This window comes from Hemiscyllium ocellatum, chromosome 4, assembly GCF_020745735.1.
Source record: "Hemiscyllium ocellatum isolate sHemOce1 chromosome 4, sHemOce1.pat.X.cur, whole genome shotgun sequence".
NCBI lineage: Eukaryota > Metazoa > Chordata > Chondrichthyes > Orectolobiformes > Hemiscylliidae > Hemiscyllium > Hemiscyllium ocellatum.
The window spans coordinates 129,325,174-129,350,552 of NC_083404.1; the positions used below are offsets into that span (position 1 = coordinate 129,325,174).

General features: G+C 40.3%; 1 protein-coding gene and 1 non-coding gene across 2 annotated transcripts in view; both read right to left on the reverse strand.

The window, feature by feature from the left end:
* Positions 1-9,564: 9,564 nt before the first annotated feature.
* Positions 9,565-9,638, reverse strand: trnai-aau (transfer RNA isoleucine (anticodon AAU)). The gene has a single exon. It is a non-coding gene; the product is annotated as a tRNA-Ile (tRNA).
* Positions 9,639-12,465: 2,827 nt separating this feature from the next.
* afg3l2 (AFG3-like AAA ATPase 2) overlaps positions 12,466-25,379 on the reverse strand; it is a 61,621-nt gene continuing 48,707 nt past the window's right edge. The window contains exons 14-17 of the mRNA XM_060824491.1: positions 21,269-21,384; positions 20,102-20,302; positions 17,767-17,961; positions 12,466-13,252 (exon numbers count right to left, since the gene is read on the reverse strand). Of these exons, the coding sequence (XP_060680474.1) occupies positions 13,007-13,252; positions 17,767-17,961; positions 20,102-20,302; positions 21,269-21,384 (758 nt within the window). The 3' untranslated portion in view covers positions 12,466-13,006. The remainder of the gene's footprint in view (positions 13,253-17,766; positions 17,962-20,101; positions 20,303-21,268; positions 21,385-25,379) is intronic.

Genomic DNA, 25,379 nt, shown 5'->3' on the forward strand with positions numbered 1-25,379 from the left:
AGTATTCATAAAGCTGGAGCACTTCAGGGTAAGAGCTGACTGATTTTGTTAAATTTTTTTTTTATATATCTGATTTTTAGATTTAACTGTTTCCTTCCTCCTTTCCCCTTCCTCTATCTTTTTCTCTTCTTTCTCCCCCCCCCCCCCATTAAATTCCAAAGTGTTTTTATTCATTAAAATTAAATAATTTCCACATGGCATCAGTTAGTTCAGGGCAGCTCGCTGCAGCTATTAGTAATCCAAAAAAGATCAGAACTTGTCAATTTGTTAACAGGCTCAGTTTGCCTCTGTAGCCACAGTGCTGTTAGGGATGGAGTTCCAGGGTTTTGACCAAGTGTTAGTCAAGAGACGAAAATATACTTCAAAGTCAGGAGGATGTGCAACTTTTGAGGGAAACCTGTAGCTAGTGATTTTCAGACACTGTACATTACCCTTGACCTTCACTTTAGCAGCAGGCATGGGTTTGGAAGAACGCGGTTTTATTTTCTCTACAGGTACTACCTGAAGCACTTAGAATTGTTAATTCAAAAGATAGCAACTTCTTTAGCACTCCCCTTTTTTTTAAAGGTATAAATTCTTAAGTTTTAAGGGAATCTTGTGTAGAAATCTGAAACATGATATATTATAAGACAGGTTAAGTATGGTCTACAACATGCAAGATCAAAATCATGCATTTCCACTTCAATCTTTCCTACTCTTTTGAACTGTAGAAACTTGCAGTGTGTCCCATGAAAGGAGTCATCCTGGACAAATCAGATCCCAGAATGAGACCTGGCATCTTGTTATGATGAAAATCAAATTCAAATAAGTTGCCCATGTGTTTATCTCACAAAGAAAAACATGAACTGTTACACTGTACAAGAACAAACTGGAACAAACTTATTACCAATATCTGAAGGACAATTCAACTCTAACCCCAACAATAACCTTACCAACATTCAAGACTTAGTGAAAAGTCTACATACTAAATCCCTTTTTCTCAGCTGACATTTCTGTAAGCAGAAACAAAAATAGAAATTGCTGTAAAAACTTAGCAGGTCTGGCAGCATCTGTGAAGAGAAAGGAGAGTTAATGTTTCAGATCTAATGACCCATTTTTCTGAACGTCTGTAAGCACACTTCTTTTCAGCAAGTTCTGCGCATTCACTCCATGTTACTCAACTAATATCTCCTCAAGGTAATTTCAGTTCACAAGGGTTTCTTAAATTCATGTCTTTAGCAGTGTTCAATGATGCCTTCATCTCTGGCATCTCTCTGGCGAAAACCATAGCGTTGTGCCAATGAAGTTTACTTCTAAGCAAGTCCGGATTTCTGCTCCAACTAGTTTTGAGACTACTCAACTGCCAACACCTTTGACATTAGAGATCTTGTCTATCTGAATGAACCTGTGTCTGGACCACTCTCTCTCTCCCACAGTGAGAAAACTCAAGTCAGCAGATAGCTTAGCAAATATCTCCGAGGGGGTTTGCTAGTCATTTCCAGGGGATTTGCAAATGTCCAGCTTAACTCATACCCACAAACATGTTGCAATACAGGGGTGTAATTTTAAATACCAATGTACAAACATTTTCTGTACAAACAGCTGCTTTACATTGTTCTGCCTTGTGTACAGATTGAGCTGTGAACAAATTCCTGACGGAACCCACTTGCAATATGCCTGCAGTTAAAATCACCATAGCTGGAAATGCTGTCTTCAGCTTTATTTCAAAGGACTTTCTGTCTTTTTCTAAAAGAAAGTCAGATATTTTACAGAATGGAAAATTAAAACCCATGTTCCCTCTATTTTGGAACTAAACTACATAACATATGTTAAAAATCACACAACACCAGGCTATAGTCCAACAGGTTTAATTGGAAGCACATTAGCTTTCGGAGCAACGCTCCTTCATCAGGTGATTGTCAGCGTCGATCTGAAAGCTAGTGTGCTTCCAATTAAACCTGTTGGACTATAACCTGGTGTTGTGTGATTTTTAACTTTGTACACCCAAGTCCAACACCGCCATCTCCAAATCATAACATATTATGAACCTTTATCTCAAAACTAGTGCACTGGTCTCTTTCCTGCCTCCCAGTGATAAAGATAACTAACACATCACTGAACCCTGAAGCAAGTGGAAAGTGTTTCCTATGCACTCAGAGTTTTATAGTCTTCATTTCACTGAATCCAGCTGAATTATCCTAAATCTATAATGAGCATTTGGTATGGTTGCACTGAATTCTCCATGAAGAGCTGTGGCTTAATGGTTGATAGAAAATAATTCGTTCTTATATACTTGATGTCCCATTTGCATTCCTTTCTGGCAAGGTGGCGGTAGAGTATGACACTCCAGCCAGATTTCTTCTGCTGCGCCAGTTTTTATTTTTCTTCTCCTTTCTGCAGTTTTCTTCCCCATAACTCCTCCTCCTCCCCCCCCCCCCCCCCACCCACCAACCTTTAGCTTCTTAGCTGGTGGGAATGGAGAATGGAAGACCATGGGGCCGCGGGCGGTGATTGAGTCGTGGGCTAGAGCCCGATGCAGGAGGGTATCCCAAATGGCTAGTTCTCCCTGTATTCCATGAGATCTAATCTTGCTAACCTTGTCGAATGCCTTACTGAAGTCTATATAAATCACATCTACCGCTCTGCCCTCATCAATCCTCTTCATTACTTCTTCAAAAAACTCAAATCAAGTTTGTGAGACATGATTTCCTATGCACAAAGCCATACTAACTACCCCATATCTGTCCTTGCCTTTCCAAATACATGCACATCATGTCCCCCAGGATTTCCTCCAACAACTTACCACCAACATCAGGCTCACCAGTCTATTGAGCCCTGGCTTGTCCTTATCGCTTCCTTAGCTTTCCACAGAGTTCTAGGGTACACCTGATCGAGGCCTGAGGATTTATCCACTTTTATGCATTTCAAGACATCCAGCACTTCCTCTTCTGTAATATGGACATTTTCCAAGATGTCGCCATCTATTTCCATACATTCTATATCTTCAATGTCCTTCTCTACATCTCCGGCATCTCCTGCGACTTCAACAAAGGCCACTTTGCTGATCTTTGAATGGCCCTATTCTCTCTCTAGTTACCCTTTTGTCCTTAATTATTTGTGAAAACTCTTTGGATTCTCCTTTACTCTATTTGCCAAAACTATCTCATGTCCCCTTTTTGCCCTCCTGATTTCTCACTTAAGTATACTCCTACTGCCTTTATAGTCTTCTAAGGATTCACTCGATCTATCCTGTCTATACCTGACATATGTTTCCTTCTTTTTCTTAACCAAACCCTCAATTTCTTTAGTCATCCAGCATTCTCGATACCTACCTTTCATCACAACAGGATAATACTGTCTCTGGACTCTCGTTATCTCATTTCTGAAGGCTTTCCATTTTCCAGCCGTCCCTTTACCTGCGACCATCTGCCCCCAATCAACTTTTGAATGTTCTTGCCTCATACTGTCAAAATTGGCCTTTCTCCAATTTAGAACTTTAATTTTTAGATCTGATCTATCCTTTTCCGTCACTATTTTAAAACTAATAGAATTATGGTCGCTGGCCCCAAAGTACTCCCCCACTGTCACCTCAGTCACCTGCCCTGCCTTGTTTCCCAAGAGTAGGTCAAGTTTTGCATCTTCTTTAGTAGGTACGTCCACATACTAAATCAGAAAGTTTTCTTGTACCCACTTAACAAATTCCTCTCCATCTAAACCCTTAACACTATGGCAGACCCAGTCTATGTTTGGAAAGTTAAAATCCGCTACCATAACCATCTTATTATTCTTACAGATAGCTGACATATCCTTACAAGTTTGTTTCTCAATTTCCCTCTGACTATTAGGAGGTCTATAATACAATCCCAATAAGGTGATCATCCCTTTCTTATTTTTCAGTTCCACCCAAATAACTTCCCCGGATGCATTTCTGGGATATCTTCCCTCAGTACAGCTGTAATGCCATCCCTTATCAAAAACTCCACTCCCCCTCCTCTCTTGCCTCCCTTTCTGTCCTTCCTGTCGTATTTCTGAGATGTTGAGCTCAAGGTGGATCTGGGGAGATCTGAAAACCCCCTCCATCCAATGCAGACCAACAGATTACTAGCTCTCAGTATTTAAAAGGGGCCGACTGGAGGAAGACTTAAACCAGAAGGAAATGGCTGCTCTCTCAAATATTTGCCTGTCTCTAATCACAGGTTAAATCATACAAGCTCCTGGATACACAAGTTCCAACCAAGCTGCTTGAATAACTAACAGAAACGATCCCTCATGTCTGCTCCACCAGTCAATGCAATTAGAGATGTTCCTGTGCTTCAATTCCATTTCCCGATAATATTTGCAAATTTCTTGACACTCTTTGTGCTTAAAAATATATTAATTTCGGTCTTGAATATACTCAAATACCCTCTAGCTGTGTGGGCTAGAGAATTCCAAAAATCTGCAACTTTTTCAGTGAAGATATTTTTCTATTCACCTCAATCTCAAATACTGAAAATCTGACTCCGATGTTTAGGCCCCCTTGGCAGGGAAAATGACCTCCTGGAGATGAGTCACAGACTGGAGCCCAGTGTGAGGAGGCAGCAAGGCCTTGAGTTCTGGACAGGGACCAGAATTTGAATACTTCTAAAGATACTTTTTCTTCTTATACTAGACTTTGAGTAATTCGAGTATTTTTTAACACTTTGTATTCCTATGCTGAACTTTTTTACTGTTTCAAGTCTGTGACAAACACTTAAGTATCTGTATCTCGGTACCCTGTACCTAAGATGGTGCCAAAGTGGTGCCATTACAAACTTTTAACTGCACTCATTTGAGCACACATGTCAATAAAGCTAATTCTATTCCATTCATTCATAAAATTCAAAAGATGATTAGCCTTTTTCATCTTGTATACTTGCAGTTTTGTTTAATAATCAGCCCTGTGATTGGCTGCTTTGTTCTCTCTCATTCAACGTTTGATGGTGAGCCTGTGAACCTCCCAGCGTGCCTTGTGAACATCCATGTACACTAGTGTACTTGATCAATTTCTTTCTCATTATTTACACAGTGATAAGTTTTTCAAAAAAGTTCTATATTTAGTCCAATGTGAATTAACAAATCCATGCACACTGTTCTTCATTAATCCAACTAGCAAAACTGGTTTTATTACAAATTGTGCATTTTAGGAATTTCCCACAAATGATGTTAGAGCAACCAATATACAGTCATTTGGATATTATGTTGGCTTCTCTCCACTTTCAAATAACTGTCTACGATAATTGAAAAGGGTTATGCTCAGAACCGTCGCTATTTCCTCTCTGATTCTGTTGAAAGATCAAGGGTTTAGAATACCAGTGCTTTGTGACATATCCACCTTGAGTACTTACACATTTTTCAATTCCAATTTCTTTCCTACTATTAGTTCTATTGGTTCCAGACTGGCTTTAGAACATGTACATTCTCACTTCCACTATGACTTATGAAGATCAGCTCAAACTATTTATTTAATATCATTGACATAACCTTAGACCATAAGACACTAAATAAGATATAAGAGCAGAATTTGGTCACTGACTCTGCTCTGCCATTCAATCATGGCTGATATGTTTCTCAACCCTGTTCTCCTACCTTCTCCTTGTAACTCTTGGGTCTCCTTACTAATGCAGGACCTACTATCTCTGTCTTAAATACACCCAAAGATCTGGCCTCCAGTGTCGTCACAGAGGCACCACCCTCTGGCTGAAGAAATTAAACCTTATCTTTTAATGAGATTCTTGCTTTCCTCACTGAGCAGGACTATCCTCTCATTAACAATACTTTTATATCATTACAAATTGCCCTGTTTTTTCATTCATTCATGGCTATGTTAGCATTTGTTTCCAATCCTTAATTGCCCCAGAGAAGGTGATGAACTGTCCTCGTGAATTGCTGTAGTCCATTTGGTTTAGGTATTCCCACAGCTCTGTTAGGGTCAGAATTGCAAGATTTTGACCCAGGTATAGTGAAGGAATGGCAATATAAAGTAACATCAGTGCGTGGAGGAGAATTACAGGTGGTGGTGTTCCTGTGCATCTGCTTGCCATGGTGGTAAAGGTCATAGCTTTTGAAAAGTACTTCCAGCAGAGCTTTGGTAAGTTATTGCCATGCATCGTGTAGATGACACAGACCGTTGTCATGATGTGTTAGTGGCGATGGAGTGAATGCTGGAGATGATGGATGGGTTGCCAGTCAAGTGGGCTGTATTGTTCAGGAATCAAACTGCTGACTTGTACCTTGTGGATATTGGGAAGAATTTGGAGACAAAAGGTGTGTTTCTCACCATAGAATTTTTTGTCTCTGACCTGTTCTTGCACCAGCTAAATTATCTAGTGTCAATTGCTTGCCTTTCTCCATATGCAGGTGGCTCAGTAGTCAGCACTGTTGCCTCACAGCACCAGCGAGCTGGGTTCTATTCCCATCTCAGGTGACTATGTGGAGTTTGCACATTCTCCCCATGTCTGTGTGGGTTTGCTCCGGTTTCCTCCCACAGTCCAAAGATGTTCAGGGCAGGTGAATTAGCCATGCTCAATTGTTCTTAGTGTTAGGTGCATTAGTCAGAGGGAAGTGGGTCTGGGTGGGTTACTCTTCAGAGGTTCGGTGTGGACTTGTTGGGCATCTAATCTAATCACATTTCAAGGCAGTGCATTCCATATCCTAACTAGTCGCCGTGTGAAAAAGAATTTTCGCAGCACCCGGTTCACTTGCTCATCACTTAAAATCAATTCCCTCTCAATCTAGTGTCTTTTACAAATGGAAACAGCCTCAGCATGTTCCTTCAGCTATTCACACCAGGCAAAGTACTGACCACAGCAACCAGGCAAGGCTTGAAAACTCGAAAATATGTCCAAAATTTGATGTGATTCTGCAATTTGACATTTGCTAAATAATCCTGATTGAATAAAGAATTGCAGTGACAGCCAAGTGATAGGCTTGCAGGATTCTGGAAGTTACACATATCAATGCACAGGGCCCTATTCTTTGCAATTAGAAAGCTCATACTCACATATCATTTGTTTCAATCTGCTAAAGCTGGCAATGCTATTCTCTTGTTCTTCCTCAGGTCAGCACTTTGATCAACCAAAATCAACTTGCCTGGTTTTAAATTTAAATAAAACTTAGCAGTTAACTGTCAGTCATCAACGTTCTAGCATATTCCCCATGGCACCAACTCTCCCACTCCAAGTTCACTTGCCAACCAATCAGTACTCCCTACTCAATGTTGTTTCCTCAACAGGAGTATTCTTTACAAATGCCCTGAGTTGCAACATGAGGCAGTTTGAGAAAATGTCTTTTTCAGCCAAACTTCAAGTTCTGTGCAAACTATCAGAAAGTTAAGTCATTTAACAGATTTGAGGTTTAAAGGTTATTCCATTAAAACCTCTTACCTCATTGCCATTTAGTATTAATGATCCATCCAATTCGGAATGACTCCCAAAAAACACTGAATGCATAAAAGAAAATATTTTCTACAGGTGTTTGAGAATGAACTTGAGAGGAAAGTGATAGTAAAAACAGGGTCATCAGCATAAGAGAGGAGGAAGAAACAAGAGGAAGGAAATAAACCAACAGCTTTTGTGGAACAGTAAGTGTGGGAGATGACATAGCACCTGTTCATCTGTTTAGTGATGTCAACACTGATCAAATTCCAGCTCAATTCCTTCCAGTTTTTAGTATGAAACACAACATTGGCTTGTCAAAATGTTTGGAAATATCAACTTGTGTTTCACCAGTGCTGGATATTTGTTACATTTAGTCAGACGCAAGGCAGATAAACTTTAATACTGAGTTTCTTCAAGATTCGTAAGAACATCCCAGGAATCATTGATGTGCTCAGGATCCTTAAATGCATCATTAATTCTAATATTAATCTTCTTTGGAGGGGGATTCCACTGGCAAGATCAGAAGTTATTGTATATCCACAAATACCCTTCTTGAGCAATGGCACACTGTTTGGGAAAGCTATTCCTACTTGCTGTCAGGTGGGGAGTTTCAGGATATTGACTTCAGTGATAATCAATGAATGAATGGCAATGTACTTCACAATCAGGATCGTGTGTGACTTGGAGGGAAACCTGCTTTTGTCATTTTAGGTAATTTCCAACATTTGAGCTCACGTTGAGGTCAGAACAAGTTATGCTTTGGTTGCTCAGTGCTCTATTCAGGTTTCGGCCTTGACTTTACAGGAGAAGGGGATTCAGATTGTAGCCATGGGGCAGTTAACATCAGCCATCCCCACTGAGCGAGGGGAGGCTGGAGGAGATTCTTCAGCCTTGAAAGAACACAAGAACTCGGAGCAGTAGGGCATTTGCCATTCAGTAGCATCATGGTTGACCTGGTTTTGGTTTCAATTTAATTATCCCGATGCATCCTTTCACTTCTGTTGCGATGGAGGCTAGAAGCCAACTACATCACAAAAAAAAAACTTTCTCCAGTTATCAAGGCGGCCAACAACCGTTAATTTCAGGGTTTAAACAAGATGATCCATCAACCAGGTTATTATCAAAGCAAAATGTATTTAAGGAAAATGCAATAATTGGTTAGCTGTCAGTAATACAGAAAAATACACACACACACACACTTCAAGAAAAGAGAATAAAAAGCTTATGCTCCAGAGATTGGATTTTAAAAAGTACCTTTAACCTTTTGTCTTTTGCAATATCCCCTTGGGCAAAGTGCAGAATGTTCCAGAGCCTGTCACTGTGGTGTCCTGGCATGTATGGTTAAGTCAGTAATCAAACTGTTGCCTGTAAGTTTTACAGACAGAGCCTTTGTCAGGATATACAGTCATACGATATTTCTTCAGTCACATTTAAACAAAACACAAATAGCTTCCATCCTGAATAGTTTTCCTTTCCAGAAATGAGACACACCTATTGGGCTCTGCTTGCTCGAAGCATGATTTCCTGCAGCTTAACCAGATAATACAAATACCTCTTCAAGCTGGTCACCAGGTGCGGTGGCAATGTCGCTATCTCTGAGCCAGAGGTCTGCAATATCATCTCTGCACAGGTTGATAAAGGAAAAGATCTACAAGCCAAAACTAGTCCCAGCAAAGCAAGCAATTGTCACCATAGAGTTGTGAAGTTACGCAGCATAGAAACAGACCTTTCAGTCCAACTCCATGCCAACCAGATATTCTAAACTGATCTAGTCCCATTTGCTAGCATTTGACCCATATCTTTCTAAATCCTTTCTATTCAGATTTCTTTTAATAGATTAGATTCCATGCAGTGTGGAAACAGGCCCTTCGGCCCAACCAGTCTACACTGACCCTCCAAAGAATAACCCACCCAGACCCATTTCCCTGACTAATGCAACTAACACTATGGGAAATTTAGCATAGCCAATTCACCTGACCTGCACATCTTTGGACTGTGGGAGAAAACCCACACAAATACAGGGAGAATGTGCAAACTCCACACAGACAGTCACGCAGGGCTGGAATCAAACCTGGGACCCAGGTGTTGTGAGGCAACAGTGCTAACCACTGAGCCATCGTCTTGCCCTAAACAAGGACCAACTTTGACACTGCGAGCATGGACTACTTGCAAACTTCAGCAAGACACTTGGTCAGTGTGGGGATTGAACCCATGACCTTGGCGTTATTAGCACCACACTCTAACCATCTGAGCTAACCGACCTACACATAGTCACCTTTTTCTCAATCACAAGATGTGATATTGCTGGCTGGGCCAGTATTTATTAGCCATTTCCAGTTGCAGTCAAGAAGATGGCGATGAGCTGCCTTTTTGTACTGATTTCGTCCATTTGGATTAGGTATCCCTGCAATGACATTCGGGAGAAAACTCCAAAATTTGGACTCAACAACATTGAAAAAGTGGTGATATATTTCCAAGTCAGGATGGTGATTGACTTGATGAGGAACTTGCATGTGGGGTACCCATGTATCTGCTGTCCTTGTCCTTCTAGATGGCAGTAGTCATGATACTGGAAGAAACTGTTGAAAGAATCTTGTTGAATTTGGGGAGATAGGTCATGAGTTACTTGCTGTAGGATTCCAAACCTCGGTCCTGCTCTTGTACTCAGTCCACTTCTGTTTCTGGTCAATGGTAACCCCCAGCATGCCTGATATTTGGGAGTTCCAAATGCTACTTGCAACCTGAGTCTGGATATTAGCTAGGCCTTGCTGCATTTAAACATGGAACTTTTCAGTATCTGTGGAGATGCAAATTGTGCAGTCAGTAAACATCTGCACTGACGATGAAGGGAAGGTCATTACTGAAGCAGCTGAGTTCAGTTTTGCTTGGGCTCCTCAAATGCCTCAGTCAAACATGGGCTTGATGCCAAGATCAGTCACTCTCACTTCCACTGTAACACAGCATTTTTCTCCTTGTTCGAATCATGGTGATCCAGAGGAAACCTTGATTTAAAAAAAAACTCCAATACCCATTGGGAACGTTCAATGGCTGCTTTTAAAAACAACTCCAGGTATGCCCATACAACTAGAATTCAAGTTTTCCACAATCCTTCAAAACTAGGAAGTAAATAGTTTTAAGATACCTTCTAACAGCCATGAATATATTCAACGACCCTGCCCCTCAAGGAAGAGAACTTCAGAGGAAAGATCCTGTCAGCAAATAAATTCTCATTTCATGCTTTAACTTTTAAACGGCATCTCTCAGTTTTAGACATCACAAGAGGAACCATTCTGTCAGCATTCATCCTTTCAAGTCCAGTCAGGATTGTATGTTTCAGTCAAATTATCTCATTTACTCAATCTTGGATGCTGCCTGACCTGCTGTGCATGTCCAGCACCACACTCTCAACTCTAATCTCCAGCATCTGCGGTCCTCACTTTCGCCTTATCTCAATTACTTCTAGATCCTAATTGGTATGGCATGTTTTATACTGCATCTTTCCCATAATAAAGTAATCACAGAGATCTAGTTACATGAACAATTGCACTTCACACACTTGCTAACAACCTAATGCTTTTGTGACAAAGCCACTCCTTTAACAGGGTTATGCTGTCCTTGGCTTTTTTTGTCCCCCCCAAGACAGGTCATTAATTACAGACTCTGAAAAGTCTGGGTTTAAAGGGTTTTAGGGCCAATTTGATAATTGCTACCAGATACTGCCTCAGATAGAAGCTTTCAAGTTTGAAAAAAAGCACTTGTACAATGAAAGGGGAGTGGCCAGTTCTCCCAGCTCAGCTTTACTCTGGTTTGGTTTGGTTTTTAAGAGTAGTGTAGAAAAAGCTGCTGGATCCAAAGAGACAGGTCCAGGCTGGTACTCTCTTTCTCTCTGATGTCTCTCCTGTAAGACCCTGTGTTTGATTTTACCTTTTGTGCCAAGGGGTGTTTCTGGTGATTGTTCTAAGTATTTGGAACAGCATCATTAAGTTGGGATGAGCTGTTGGTTTTTGGAGAGGTTAGGTTATTCAGTATCCTGTTTTCTGTTGCTTGTGTTTCATTCAATAATCTTGGAAATCAGTTCAGTTTTGTTTAAAGTGGTTTGACCAGCTGATTCTGCCCTGGAATATCCACTTTACACCTGCTTAAAACAGCCAGCAAAGTTAGGGTCTGGGCTACCTTCTTGAAATGTCAAGGGGTCTGGCATGATCCATAACATGAGATACACCCTTCTTTGCGTAATTCATGAACCCTCATCTTTGGAACCATGATGTCACATTTTGCAATGTTAACAAATGTCTTGCATTATTTAAAGTTTGCGATCATGGTAAAATAATGCAAAAGCCAAAGAATTCTTTAGCAGTCATGCACAAGGGAATGCACTGTCTTCTCCATAATGGAGTCTGATTTCAAAGCTCTGACAACACATCTGTCCATTTCCTAAAAGGCTGAAGATTGGTTATACATTAATTTATAAGCACTGAGTGCAGGCAGATTTGAGGGCAGCATCCTAACAACTGATTATTAGCCCTTACTAAAGAAAGGGATAGTTAAAGTTTAACAAAGGGAGTGTGATTGAATACAATACATTCACTGAAGGAAAAACAAGATGACTTCATGTCAACACTGCACCAAGACTAGAAAGCTTCTGAAAGTACGAAGAAAATTTGGAACAATTATGTGCAAAACACTGATAAATCGAAAGCTGAAACTAACTACATGCAAGGCAAAATATTGCAGATTCTGGAAATCTGAATTAAAAAATGTAAAATTCTGGAGAAAATCAGCAGGTCTGGCAATATTTAAGGAGAGAGAAAAACAAGAGCTCATGCTGAGACTAAAACTTCCTCTTCAGAACAGAATGTAGCACACCCCTGTAACGTATATCTGTCATCAGCAAATAGTTATTGATATTAACTTCAAGATAGTCAGAGCTCTTTGAAAACTTTATTCATTGTTATACTTCCCTTTAGAGTTTCATTTCAAAATTATTTAATGACTGGGTATACTACGTATTTGATTAATGAGCATATTAATAGCAGAAATCACAGTCTACCTACAAAATTAAGATCACATCCCAGCTCAGGATCAATAGTAAAATTCAATATTTTACCTTTTATTTAGGTATTCCATTTGACATTTCAAAATAAACAATATTTACACAATTACATTCAAGTCTTCAATTGCTTACAGCCCCAAATAAAGAAGCCACAGTGTATGGAAAATGATGTACGTTAAGTCTCAGCCATGAGCTCCTGCTAACTCAGCAGACAATCCCTTGCATCTTCAAATGTGCAGAACAATTGGTTAATAAATAGAAGTTCCATTTAAATGAAACCAGATACTGTGTGCATAGTCAGAGACTTCAGGCGCTAAAATGAAGCAGCAAATTTTGTTAAAATACAAACCTTAAAACAAAGTGGTATTTTTGTTTCATGTTCATTTCCACAGAACAAGTTGGCCCAAAGGAAATTAATTACTGTTAAAGCCACACTGAATGCAGAGATTTTGACTGGTGAACCATATGAGTTTAAAATTCTTTAACCAACAAGTCTGAACACAATCAAGGAGGCACAATGTTTCTGTTGTAGGATCACAATTTCTTAAACTTACAAAAGCAAAATAATTATTTTGTCTCATTTGGTATGCCAACTGTCGAGCGATCCCTCTTGTAATTTACTCCTCTTCTCATAATTTCTTTCATTTTCACGATCTTTATTCCAGTCTTTGAGGCCTTCCGGGAGGGATGTGTCTTCTTCAAGGCTTCCTGTTCCTTCCACAAACTCCTCATACGTTGACTTCTCTGCAAAGGGTCGAGGTCCCAACAGTTCAATCATATCTGCCTTGTCTAATACCTCTTTTTCCAACAATCGCTGAGCAATCTGAAATTTGGAAGAAAACAAAAACATAATTTTATGGTTGTTATATAATCATAGTCATACGACACCGAAACAGACCCTTTGGCCCAACCTGTCCATACCAACCATGCTCCCAAACTCAGTTAGTCCCACTTGCCTGCGCTTGGCCCATACTCCCTCAAAACCTCACTATTATGTACCTATCCAAATGCCGTTTAAATGCTGTAATCTACCTGCATCTACCACATCCTCTGGCAGTTCATTCCTTATCTGCACCACCCTGCGTGAAAAATTTGCCATTGGTATTCACCTTATCTATGAACCTCAATTTTATAAACCTTTATAATGTCACCCTTCAATCTCCATGGAACAAAGTCCCAGCCTCTGCTTATAATCAAATCCTCCAGTCTCAGTAACATCCTTGTCAATCTTTTCTGCGCCCTTTCCAATTTAATAATATCCTTCCTATAGCAAGGCAACTAGAACTGTACACAGGAAAAAGTGAGGACTGCAGATGCTGGAGATCAGAGTTGAAAAGTGTGGTGCTGGAAAAACGTAGCAAGTCAGGCAGCATCTGAGGAGCTGAAGAATTGATTTTCCAGGCATAAGCGCTTCATCAGGAATTCTTGATGAAGGGCTTATGCCCAAAACCTTGAGTTTTCCTGTTCCTAGAACTGTACACAGTGCTCCAAAAGTGGCCTCACCAATGTACAGCCGCAACATTACTTCCCAACTCCTATACTTAATAGTCTGACCAATAAAAGTGTGCCAAAGTCACCACCCTGTCTACTTGTGATGGCACTTTCAAGGAACTATGTAACTGAACCCCTAGGTTTCTCTGTTGAACAACACTCCCCATGGGCCTATCATTAGCTTTGGTCCTACCCTGGTTTGTCTTACCAAAATGCAACACTTCTCATTTATCTAAACTAAGCTCCATCTGTCACTCCTTGGTCCTTTGGCCCAGCTGATCAAGATCCTGTTGTACCCTTAGATAATCTTCTCCACTGTCGACTATATCACCAATTATGATGTCATCTGCAAACTTAATAACCATGTCTCCCAAATTCTCTTCCAAATTGTTTATAAAAATGACAAACAACAATGGACCCACTGATAGTTCATGCAGAACACCAATGGTCACAGCCCTCCAGCCCGAAAAACAATCCTCTACCATAACCCTGGGTCTCCTACCGTCGAGCCAATTTTGTATCTAACTGGCTAACTCTCCCCGAATCCCATGTGATCTAACTTTACTAACCAGTCTATATGGTTTTACCAATTCTAAAAAGTGTGAAAATAGATAAGTCCCCTGGGCTGGATGGGTTTTATCCTAGGATTCGCTGGGAAGCCAGGGAGGAGATTGCAGAGCCTTTGGCTTTGATCTTTATGGCGTCATTGTCTACAGGAATAGTGCCAGAAGACTGGGGGATAACAAATGCTGTTCCCTTGTTCAAAAAAGTGAGTAGAGACAATTCTGGTAATTATATACCAGTGAGCCTTACTTTGGTTGTGGGTAAAGAATTGGAAAAGGTTGTAAGAGAAAGGATTCATAATCATCTAGAAAGAAATAAGTTGATTAGGGATAGTCAACATGGTTTTGTGAAGGATAGGTCATACCTCACAAACCTTATTGAGTTCTTTAAGGAGGAGACCAAAAGATGGATGAAGGTAAAGCTGTTGATGTGGTGTACTTGGATTTCAGTAAGGCCATTGATAAGGTTCCCACGGTAGTTTACTGCACAAAATATGGAGGCATGAGATTGAGGGTGATTTAGTGGTTTGGATCGGAAATTGGCTAGCTGAAAGAAGACAGCGGATGGTGGTTGATGGGAAATGTTCATCCTGGAGTTCAGTTCCGAGTGGTGTACCACAAGGATCTATTTTAGGGCCACTGTGTTTGTCACTTTCATAAATGACTTGGATGAGGGCATAGAAGGATGGGCTAGTAAGTTTGTGGATGACACTAACATTGGTAGAGTTATGGTCAGCGCCAAAGGATGTTGCAGGCTATAGAGGGACATAGATAAGCTGCAGAACTGGGCTGAGAGGTGGCAAACTGAGTTTAATGTGAAAAAGCGTGAGGTGATTCACTTTGGAAGGAGCAACAGGAATCAAGAGTACTTGGCGAATGGCAAGATTCTTGGCAGTGTAGATGAGCAAAGAGATCTCGGTCTCCACGTACATAGGTTCTGAAAAGTTGCTATCCACGTTGATAGGGTTGTTAAGGCATACGGTGTGTTAGCTTATATTGGTAGAGGGATTGAATTTTGGAGCCTTGAGGTCATGTTGCAGCTGTACAAATCTCTGGTGCAGCTGCATTTGGAGTATTGCGTACAGTTCTGGTCACTGCATTATAGGAAGGATGTGGAAGCTTTGGAAAGGTTCAAAGGTGACTTACTAGGCTGTTGCCTGGTATGGAGGGAAGGTCTTATGAGAAAAGGCTGAGGGAATTGAGGCTGTTTTCATTAGAGAGAAGGTGGTTGAGAGGTGACTTAATTGAGACGTATAAGATAATCAGAGGGTTAGGTAGGGTAGACAGTGAGAGGCTTTCTCCACAGATGGTGATGGCTAGCACGAGGGACATAGCTTTAAACTGAGGGGTGATAGATATAGGACAGATGTCAGAGGTAGTTTCTTTACTCAGAATAGTAGAAGCATGGAACGCCCTGCCTACAACAATAGTAGACTCGCCTACTTAAAGGGTATTTAAATGGTCATTATATAAACATATGGATGAAAATGGAATGGTGTAGGATAGATAGGCTTCAGATTGGTTCCACAGGTCAGCGCAACATTTAGAGTGGAAGGGCCTATACTGCACTGTAATGTTCTATGTTCTACAGTTATTGAAAGGACTCAATAAAGAAATTGCTTTATATGCGAGGGAAAGTAAAACGAGGGACTATGAATACAAAATAAATCTAACGTAGAATCCAGGAGAGACTGGTTTATCCAAAAATGTGGAACTAGCACTAGGAATAATTGAGGTGAATACCATTAAAGCATTTAACAGGAAGTTAAATGCTGCTAGGGTTGGTTGAAGGAAGGTTGGTCAGAGGAAGTTCATGTGAAGCATAACCAATGATCTGTTTCTGTCTGTAAATTCCATGCAATGCTATGGAATAATAGTATGGTGAAGGACACATTCAAAACCTCACCGCAGTTAGTTTGCGATCTCAACCAAATTACTGGGTGGAGGTTAGGAACTTCCTGTGAGGAAGAGGGGGGTGACAGAAGAGATCCAAAAGAATGCCACTACCTTAAGCAACGTTCCATACCTCTAAACGTTACATCATCATCATTAAATATTGTAGAAATAATTCATCTATTGAGCTCTAGCTGATGCAATCAGGATGGGACATTTTAAACAAAATAAATGGACTGCAGTTGGACATCAAATCATTTTACAATTACAGCTGAATAATGTCATTGACTAGAGAAAAAATATGTTCTAGCTCCAGAATCGCAAAGCAAACTATAAACAGCTACAAAATAAATCAGGATCAAAGAAAGTTAAAACAATAAATAAAAGGTAAGATTTACAGTCAAGATGCCACAATTTAAACCACTTGAGACTGTCCATGTTATTTAATTTTCATGATTACATAAAGTCTTAAGAGCAGGAAATCTACTTAGTTCTGAAATAATAAGCTGAGAAGAACCTGTACGAATACAAGCAAGTCTCTCTTTCTCTCCTGCTCGATTAAAGGAATGTTTCATGATACAGTTCAGGTCCACAGGTGCCAGCAGCCTATGTTAGGTCTTTGTATGTTAGCTTCATTGCAGGGACTGCAGGAAGCCTTATGAATGACTTTCTTTTAAAAACAGATGTTAATAGATTATCCAGATATTTCAATATGGACTAAGTTTACAACTGTCATTACATTACCAGATAGTTAGCTTAGCACAACCAGAGATTGTAACTTTGACTTTCCTGTGCTCAGCATCATACAGTGTAGTGAGCCCCAACGTCTCTAAATGAAAACTTCCAGATATAAATAGGAAACATATATACTTATATATTTGTATGAAGGCACCAAATAGTATGGGCTGTAGCCTTATTTATAGATGTTCACATGATAATCTAATGTGGGTAAAAATTATGTCTAACAGCCTCCCCTTATAGCATGATCTAAATTGCAAAATGGGCATTTTAGAGACTAGGTGACCTCTAAACTTAAGTTATCAATGTGGCCGTGACAGCTTTGAAACTTCAGAATAGTCGGTTGCCTGTGCAGAGTGCTCTCCTTTATGCGTGTAAGAGCACATTCAGTTTTAACAGCTGTGTGTGAAGACCCATGAAGAAAACACAAGTACTTTCCTGGGTGACTGCCCAGACAAATCTGACAGAAATCTGAAGAGATCTCTGCAGGTCCATGTACTGGCACCGAGCCAATTTTCCTTCCATTTTAGAGAAATGAATTTGTGGATTAAGATAGCAGGCGAAACAACTCAGTCAGCTCCCACTGTAGCAAAAGAATTCTTGCAATTGTCAATAAAAGGCAGCTTTAAAGTTTTATATCAAATTTTCCAACCTTCTCAACTTCCGCCCTTTTCTCTGTTAGAAGCGACAGAGTCCTCTCATATGCAGAATTGATGACCAATCGCACTTCTTCATCTATCAGTCGGGCAGTGGCCTCACTATACGGCTTTTCTAAAGTCATCTCGCCTTGTCGTGGAAAATCAAAAGAAACCTGGCCTACTTTTTCATTCATACCAAACTGGACAATCTACGAAAACATCATGAAAATTAAACATGAGTTTACCACATAGTAACATTGCTCATGAAGCTACAAAGCCCAAGAATATAATACACTCCCCAACCCCAACAAAGACCAATTTCATTGGTAAACCAAGTAAACAAAAATCCTTTTTCTCCAGTATCCTCCCTCCACCCTGCACCTAGAAGTTTTTCAGCATCATGTGCTAACCAAGGATAACTTTGACTTGGATGTTCCACAAATTTAAAAAAGGAAGAATCAACACTCCCCTTGCACTGCAAAATTCAAACTTTTCATAAACAGACTTTCTTTAAGGTGTTTTAAAGGTGAAAAGCCTTTTAGGATTTTAACACATGCAAAGAAATGGAAAGTCACTGAGGTACTGTGGCATGAAGCAGACCTTAGCACAGCAGTGGGGATGAAGGAAATTGAAACAATGGAGATCTAATAAAGTTACTTAAAATCAAAAGTGGTGTACAAGTGGGGTTAGAGAGAAGATTGGGGGTCAGGTGATTCAAACTACCTCACTAGGAATTGCAGGGAATTCAGAGAAACAAATCCATCTTTCACTATTTGTTACATTATTAACTGAAGCTAACTGCACAGGAAATTAAGTTGCAGATCTCAGGATCAGTGGCCTAAGACAAAAGAACTTTTTTTCATGTAACAAGGATCATTGCGCACATGATAGCGAAAAGCAGCAAAGTCACAGCTGTATGAGGGACTGGAAAATGATGAGCTGTAATGAAATACAAATGCTTCTAGGCCATTTCAAATGGGTGAAATTATGATGTGTAAAAACATTAGTTTGCCGTTTGATTACTTTAGCAAGGCCTTTGACAGGTGTACTGGCTAGTAAAGTTAGATCTCATGGGAGAAAGTGAGGACTGCAGATGAGATCTCATGGGATCCAGCAAGAGATAGCCAATTGGATACAAAATTGGCTTCATGATAGAATACAGAGGGTAATTGTAGATAATTGCTATTCAGACTGGGAGTCAATGACCAATGGTGTACCACAAGAATCGTTTCTGGGTCCATTGCTGTTCGTCATTTATATCTATCACTTGGATGTGAACATAGGAGGTATGGTTAGTAAGTTTGCAGATGACACCAAAGTTGGTGGTATAGTGAACAGTGAAGAATGTTATCTAAGAATACAATGACACCTTCATCAGATGGGCCAATGGGTCAAGGAGTGACAGATTGGAGGTTAATTTTGATAAATGGGAGGTGTTGTATTTTCAAACAGGAAACCAAGTAGGACTTACACTGTTAATGGTAACTGGGGAGTGTTGGTAACAGAGAGTTTCATTGTTCCTTGAAAGTGGCAGTGTGGGTCGATATGGTGGTGAAGGCATTTGGCATCCTTGCCTTTATTTGTCAGTGCACCGGGTATAGGAGTTGGGACATTGTGGCTGTACAAGACTGCATACAATTCTGGTCTCCCCGCTTTAGGATGTTTTTAAAACAAAGGGTACAAAAAATGATTTACGAGAACGTTGACAAGATATGATACTTGGTCAGCATGGACGGGTTAGACTAAGGTTCCTGTGCTATGACACTACACGATCAAGACTGGACCGATGTATTTGTATAAAATAATCAGTTACCTCAGCATTTCAGCTTTTCATTCAGTTAATATATGAAAAGGGATTAAATTCATGTAAGCAACAGAATAGGACTATGCTAGATGATGTACATTATATGCAGGGAAGTGTGAGGGATAGGGGGTCACTAGTTAGGAGTTAAAGGCTGACATCTGAAGTCAGTGATTCATTTCCTGTCATTCAAAGCAGTTAACATGAGGAATTTAAGGTATCATTCCTCCTTAGTTCCTTTGTACACGCTGTCAAATTTGGAATCTAAACTATATTGCAGTTTGTCCATCCTTCCAGTCTGAGATGGACTGATATAGATTTTAACGATGAGCACATTGTTTAACCAAACACTAGGTTGAAAATTACAGAAGACAGTCAAACTGAAACAAGAAAAGTCTCAAGATACTCTATATATAAATGTTATGCATAAATGGGGTTTGCAGTTCATTAGGAATTAACAATGTGCAGAAACACTGTTGCGGAGGGAAGTGAAATAGAAGAACTGAAACACACTATATTTTATTATAGTTGTTGGACTAACAACATACCTGAGCATAGGCACTCTGGGTAACCTTCCTTAAGTCATCTTGTGCCCCTGTAGTTATTCGACCAAAAAAGATTTGTTCAGCAACTCGTCCGCCTAGTGTCATACACATTCGGTCATGAAGTTGTTCTTTACTGTACAGATATTGCTCTTTGGGTAAATACTGAGCATAACCAAGTCCTTTCCCACGAGGTATGATGGATACCTAAAAATAAATACAGTAAAAATTTCTCAGTGTGTGTTTGTTGCTCCATTCCCTGTAAATCTCTTCCATTGCCTCTTATGATGCCTTACGATGTGAAAGTTTTAATGAAAGCTTTTAATGTTGCTCTTTTATCCATGTAATGACAGCAGCAGAAGATTAGACAGAGAGGAACCCAAACTGACGTCAGTGAACAGTTTATTGCTAACCAAGCACCAGAGATGGAAAGTAGAATGCTGGGATGGTAAGTGGTCTTGTTGGATTTGTCTTGCATTTTTGTGTACAATAAATAACTGCTTGTGGCATTCATGAGGCACTATGAGGTAACAGCAGCAGCAGTGCTTGTGGAGTATAAAGTTGCCCTTTGTTTTCAACATGACAATGCATCAGCCAGAATTGGCCTACCAACTAATCAGCACCCTTTCTTCCTGTAAAGTGTTGTGATTGCTTGAAACCTGGTCACCTGCATTTGTCCTAATTAGACCTCAAAACAAAACTCTTTAGCAACATTTTGCGATTATCATCAACATGCAAGCTCTGTACTACTGAATATTCTGTAATTGTAAATTTAAATAGATAGGTATCTTGAACTAAGAAATACATTGCAATATATTCGGTTTATCCCGGCATCATGTTAGCAAATTTCTCACTTGCTCTGTTTCTTAAACTAGCAATGCATTTTTTTTCTTTGTCTCCCTCTTGCTCTGCTAGCCTCAGTTTTGCCAGTCACTACCAATGTTTTTTTTTCTCCGAAATGTGCGCTCAAGAAATTTTATCTGTCTCTTGGCAATCATTTGAAAAAGTTCTCCATATATTATTACACAATTTATTGCTCGAATAGGAATATTCACTCAACTGAGCTAGCACTGAATATTTTTAAGGATTTTCTGGAACAAATCTCTCGAGGTGCACAGCAGAAATCTCAAAGAAATGATTTAGCACTGTAATATTTGCTTTAACTTATCTCACCTTCAGCAAAGGGTCAGCATGTTCCAGGAACCATCCAGCAACAGCATGGCCTGCCTCGTGATATGCTACCGTTTTTTTCTCATCAGGCTGTAGAATCTGAGTTTTCTTTTCCAGCCCTAAATTAAAGGTTGAGGAGAAAATGTTACAAAGTGCAAACATTCACAAACACAAAATATTCTTTTGGTGAACATTTTAGGTGGAGGAAACATTCATTCCTGAATAAGAATGCATCACTTCTGCAGGACTGCTTCTTTTGCAACAGAATGCTGATGACACAACCAAATCAATGAAATATTTAATGACTTACAATTTACACAAAGTGACTTCAAATCGGGATTAAGTGAGTTTGCCATTCACGTCTGCATGCAACACAAAAAGTAAATAATAGCATTCTTTTGGGTTCCTGCATTACCACCTGGGAGGATCAGCAAGAAGAGTTGTCATCATACACCTCACTATCCCCTGCTTCTACCCGAACCCTTCCTGATGCGGTGGCTCTGCACTATAATCTCAGTGCTCTTCACTATTTTAGCTGTTGCCAAGTGAGAGTTCCAGTGAAGGTCCAAGTTATTTGCCAATATTATGGACAGAAGTCTGCACATTCTCAATTTATAAAAACTTAAATTTGCTGTTCATCTGAGCTGAAAATAAAGACTCACATTTATAAATCCATGCCTACTGAACACTGCAAAGTAGTTTACAATCAATTATGTAATGCTTAAGTGTAGCCTTTTGAACTTTAATAAGTTAGGAAATATGGCAGTCAATCTGTACTCGGGATCATCTTAAAAGGATGTGGAGATGTGGCAATAGAGTCATAGAGATGTACAGCATGGAAACAGACCCTTCGGTCCGTCCATGCCGACCAGATATCCCAAACCAATCTAGTCCCACCTGCCACCACCCGGCCCATATCCCTCCAAACCCTTCCTATCCATATACCTATCTAAATGCCTTTTAAATGTTGCAATTGTACCAGCCTCTACCACTTCCTCTGGCAGCTCATTCCATACACATACCACCCTGTGAGAAACAGTTGCCCCTTAGGTCTCTTTTATATCTTTCCCCTCTCACCCTAAACCTATGCCCTCTAGTTCTGGACTCCCCGATCTCAGGGAAAAGACTTTGCCTATTTACCCTATCCATGCTCCTCAATATTATAAACCTCTAAGACCACTCCTCAGCCTCCGAAGCTCCAGGGAAAACAGCCCCAGCCTGTTCAGTCTCTCCCTATAGCTCCAATCTTCCAACCCTGGCAACATCCTTGTAAATCTTTTCTCAACCCTTTCAAGTTTGACAGCATCTTTCCAATAAATAGGAGACCAGAATTGCACATAATATTCCAACAGTGACCTAACCAATGTCTTATACAGTCACAACATGACTTCCCAACCCCAGTACTCAATATTCTGACCAATAAAAGAAAGCATACTAAACGCCTTCTTCACTATCCTATCTACCTGCGACTCCACTTTCAAGGAGCTATGAACCTGCATTTCAAGGTCAGTTTGTTCAGCAACACTCCCTAGGACCTTACTATTAAGTGTATAAGTCCTGCTAAGATTTGCTTTCCCAAAATGCAGCACCTTGCATTTATCTGAATTAAACTCCATCTGACACTTCTCAGCCCATTGGCCCATCTGGTCCAGATCCTGTTGTAGTCTGAGGTAACCCTCTTCGCTGTCCACTACACCACCAATTTTGGTGTCATCTGCAAACTTACTAACTCTACCTGTTATGCTCACATCCAAATCATTTATATAAATGACAAAAAGTAGAGGACCCAGCACCGATCCTTGTGGCACTCCACTGGTCACAGGCCGACAGTCTAAAAAAAACCATCCACCACCACCCTCTGTCTTCTACCTTTGATCCAGTTCTGTATCCAAATGGCTAGTTCTCCCTGTATTCCGTGAGATCTAACTGTGCTAACCAGTCTCCCATGGGGAACCTTGCAATAATCAGATAATATTTTTGAAATACTAATTTAGGGATAAATATTAGCCAGGACAATATATATTGGCCAGGGTACCCTGCTCTCCTTTGAAATATTAACATGGGATATTTTATATCTATCGTCCAAGAGGGGACCTCAGCTTATTGGAAAATCTAAAAGATGGCACTTTCAACAAAGTTCCCACATTACAGAAATACTGCATTAGTGTGTCAGCTTTGATTCTGAGCTCAAATCCTGGGGTGGGATTTGAACTCAGAACACTAATTCAGAGGCAAGCACACTCTCAACTGAGTCACAGAGCTTTGGTGGAAGAGTGCAGAAGATTGCTCTGAAATAAGAAACAGTAAACTTTGAGACAGACTCCATGTGGAATCTCAGAACAAGGGATGGTTCAGAACCCATTCGCTTCCTGGGATCCAAATCTCAGGTTAGGGAGACAATATAGATTCACAGAATCCCTACAGTGTGAAAGGAGGCCATTCAGCCTATTGAGTTTGCACCAGCCCTCTGAAGAGCATCCCATCCAGATCAATCCTCTACCATATTCATAACCCCACATTTACCATTGTTAACTCACTTCGCCTATCCTGAATACTATGGACAATTCAAGAAAGGCCAATGGACTGGTTGACTGTTGGATGACTGTTTTTCAGAATTTCTCTGAGATGCATTCTATCACCATTTCAATTACCAATTCCAGTGACCTCTTGATTGTTGCTTGCTTGAAGGTTCCAATGAAGCTCAATGAAAACTTGAAGAGCTGTACTTCATCTTTTACTAGGCACGCTGTCATCGTTTTAATCACGTCTTTAATAAACTAACCGGTCCTTCCTGTTTCTGGCACTGGGCGCCTGGATGTTTGAGTGCTTTGGAAGAGTGGTTGGGATATTGGGCTGAAGACCCGCGGTCACAAAGCAGTGCTGGCAGACGGTCTGCAGCTTTGGCATCAAGCTCCTCTTCCCTTCACCCATGCTACTGGAATTCAGTTTGCATTTCCAGTTTTGTCCATAAAGTTAATCATATTTCATAAATGTCTTTCATTTTTCAGCCTCATATTATGCCTGCCACTTTCCTATTTGTTCCCTGTTTTCTCTTGTAAGTGATTACATTCTCTCCCTTTTATTCTGTTTCTTTTACAATCCCATTATGCACTGTCTTCCAGCAGAGGGAATACACCTGAAAATTAACTAACTTTCCCACTCAAAGATGCTGACTAACTTGAATGCTTATGACATTTTCAATGTTTATTTGATTTCAAGCAGCTTTTATTTTTGCTGCAACAAAATAAGCAGCGTACTTCAAACTATGCAATCATACCACAAATGGTCAGAATGACATCTTGAACACCAAGTTCAAAGCAGGATTGACCAGATGTCATGTAATTTTATACAAACAGACAACTAACCGTTGGGGATATAATTGCTAAGTTTTCATAGTCTGGAGTTTTCTTTTTTCTGTCAGGCATCACAGGCAAAGCCAGCATTTATTGTCCAGCCCTAACTGCACAGAGGGCATTTAAGAGTTAGTGATATTGCTATAGATCTGGACTCTCATGTAGGCCAGACCAGGTAAGGGTGGTGGTTTCCTTACCTACCACAGGGTGTACCAGGTGGATTTTTCACAATTGACAATGGCAGGATTTAAACCAGGGTCCCCAGAACATTACATGTTCTCTGGATTAGTAAGGTAGTGACAGCACCATTAGGACATTGCCTCTGCTTAAATCTGTTCAGTTTTACAATATCCAAAGAGACATAGAACATAGAAAGATACAGCGCAGTACAGGCCCTTCGGCCCTCGATGTTGCGCCGACCGAATCCTACCTAACCTACACTAGCCCAATAACTTCCAAATGCCTATTCAATGCCCGCTTAAATGACCATAAAGAAGGAGAATTCACCACTGCTACTGGCAGGGCATTCCATGAACTCACAACCCGCTGTGTAAAGAATCTACCCCTAACATCTGTCCTATACCTACCACCCCTTAATTTAAAGCTGTGTCCCCTAGTAACACCTGACTCCATTAGCGGTAAAAGGTTAAGACTGGAGGGGTATAACAAAAACAAGTTAATGCAGGGAGAAACCACTTGGTATCAGCCTGCGGTTTTAGTGGTCTCCAAGCAGTTAGGGTGTGGGAGAATGCCAGAGTTGT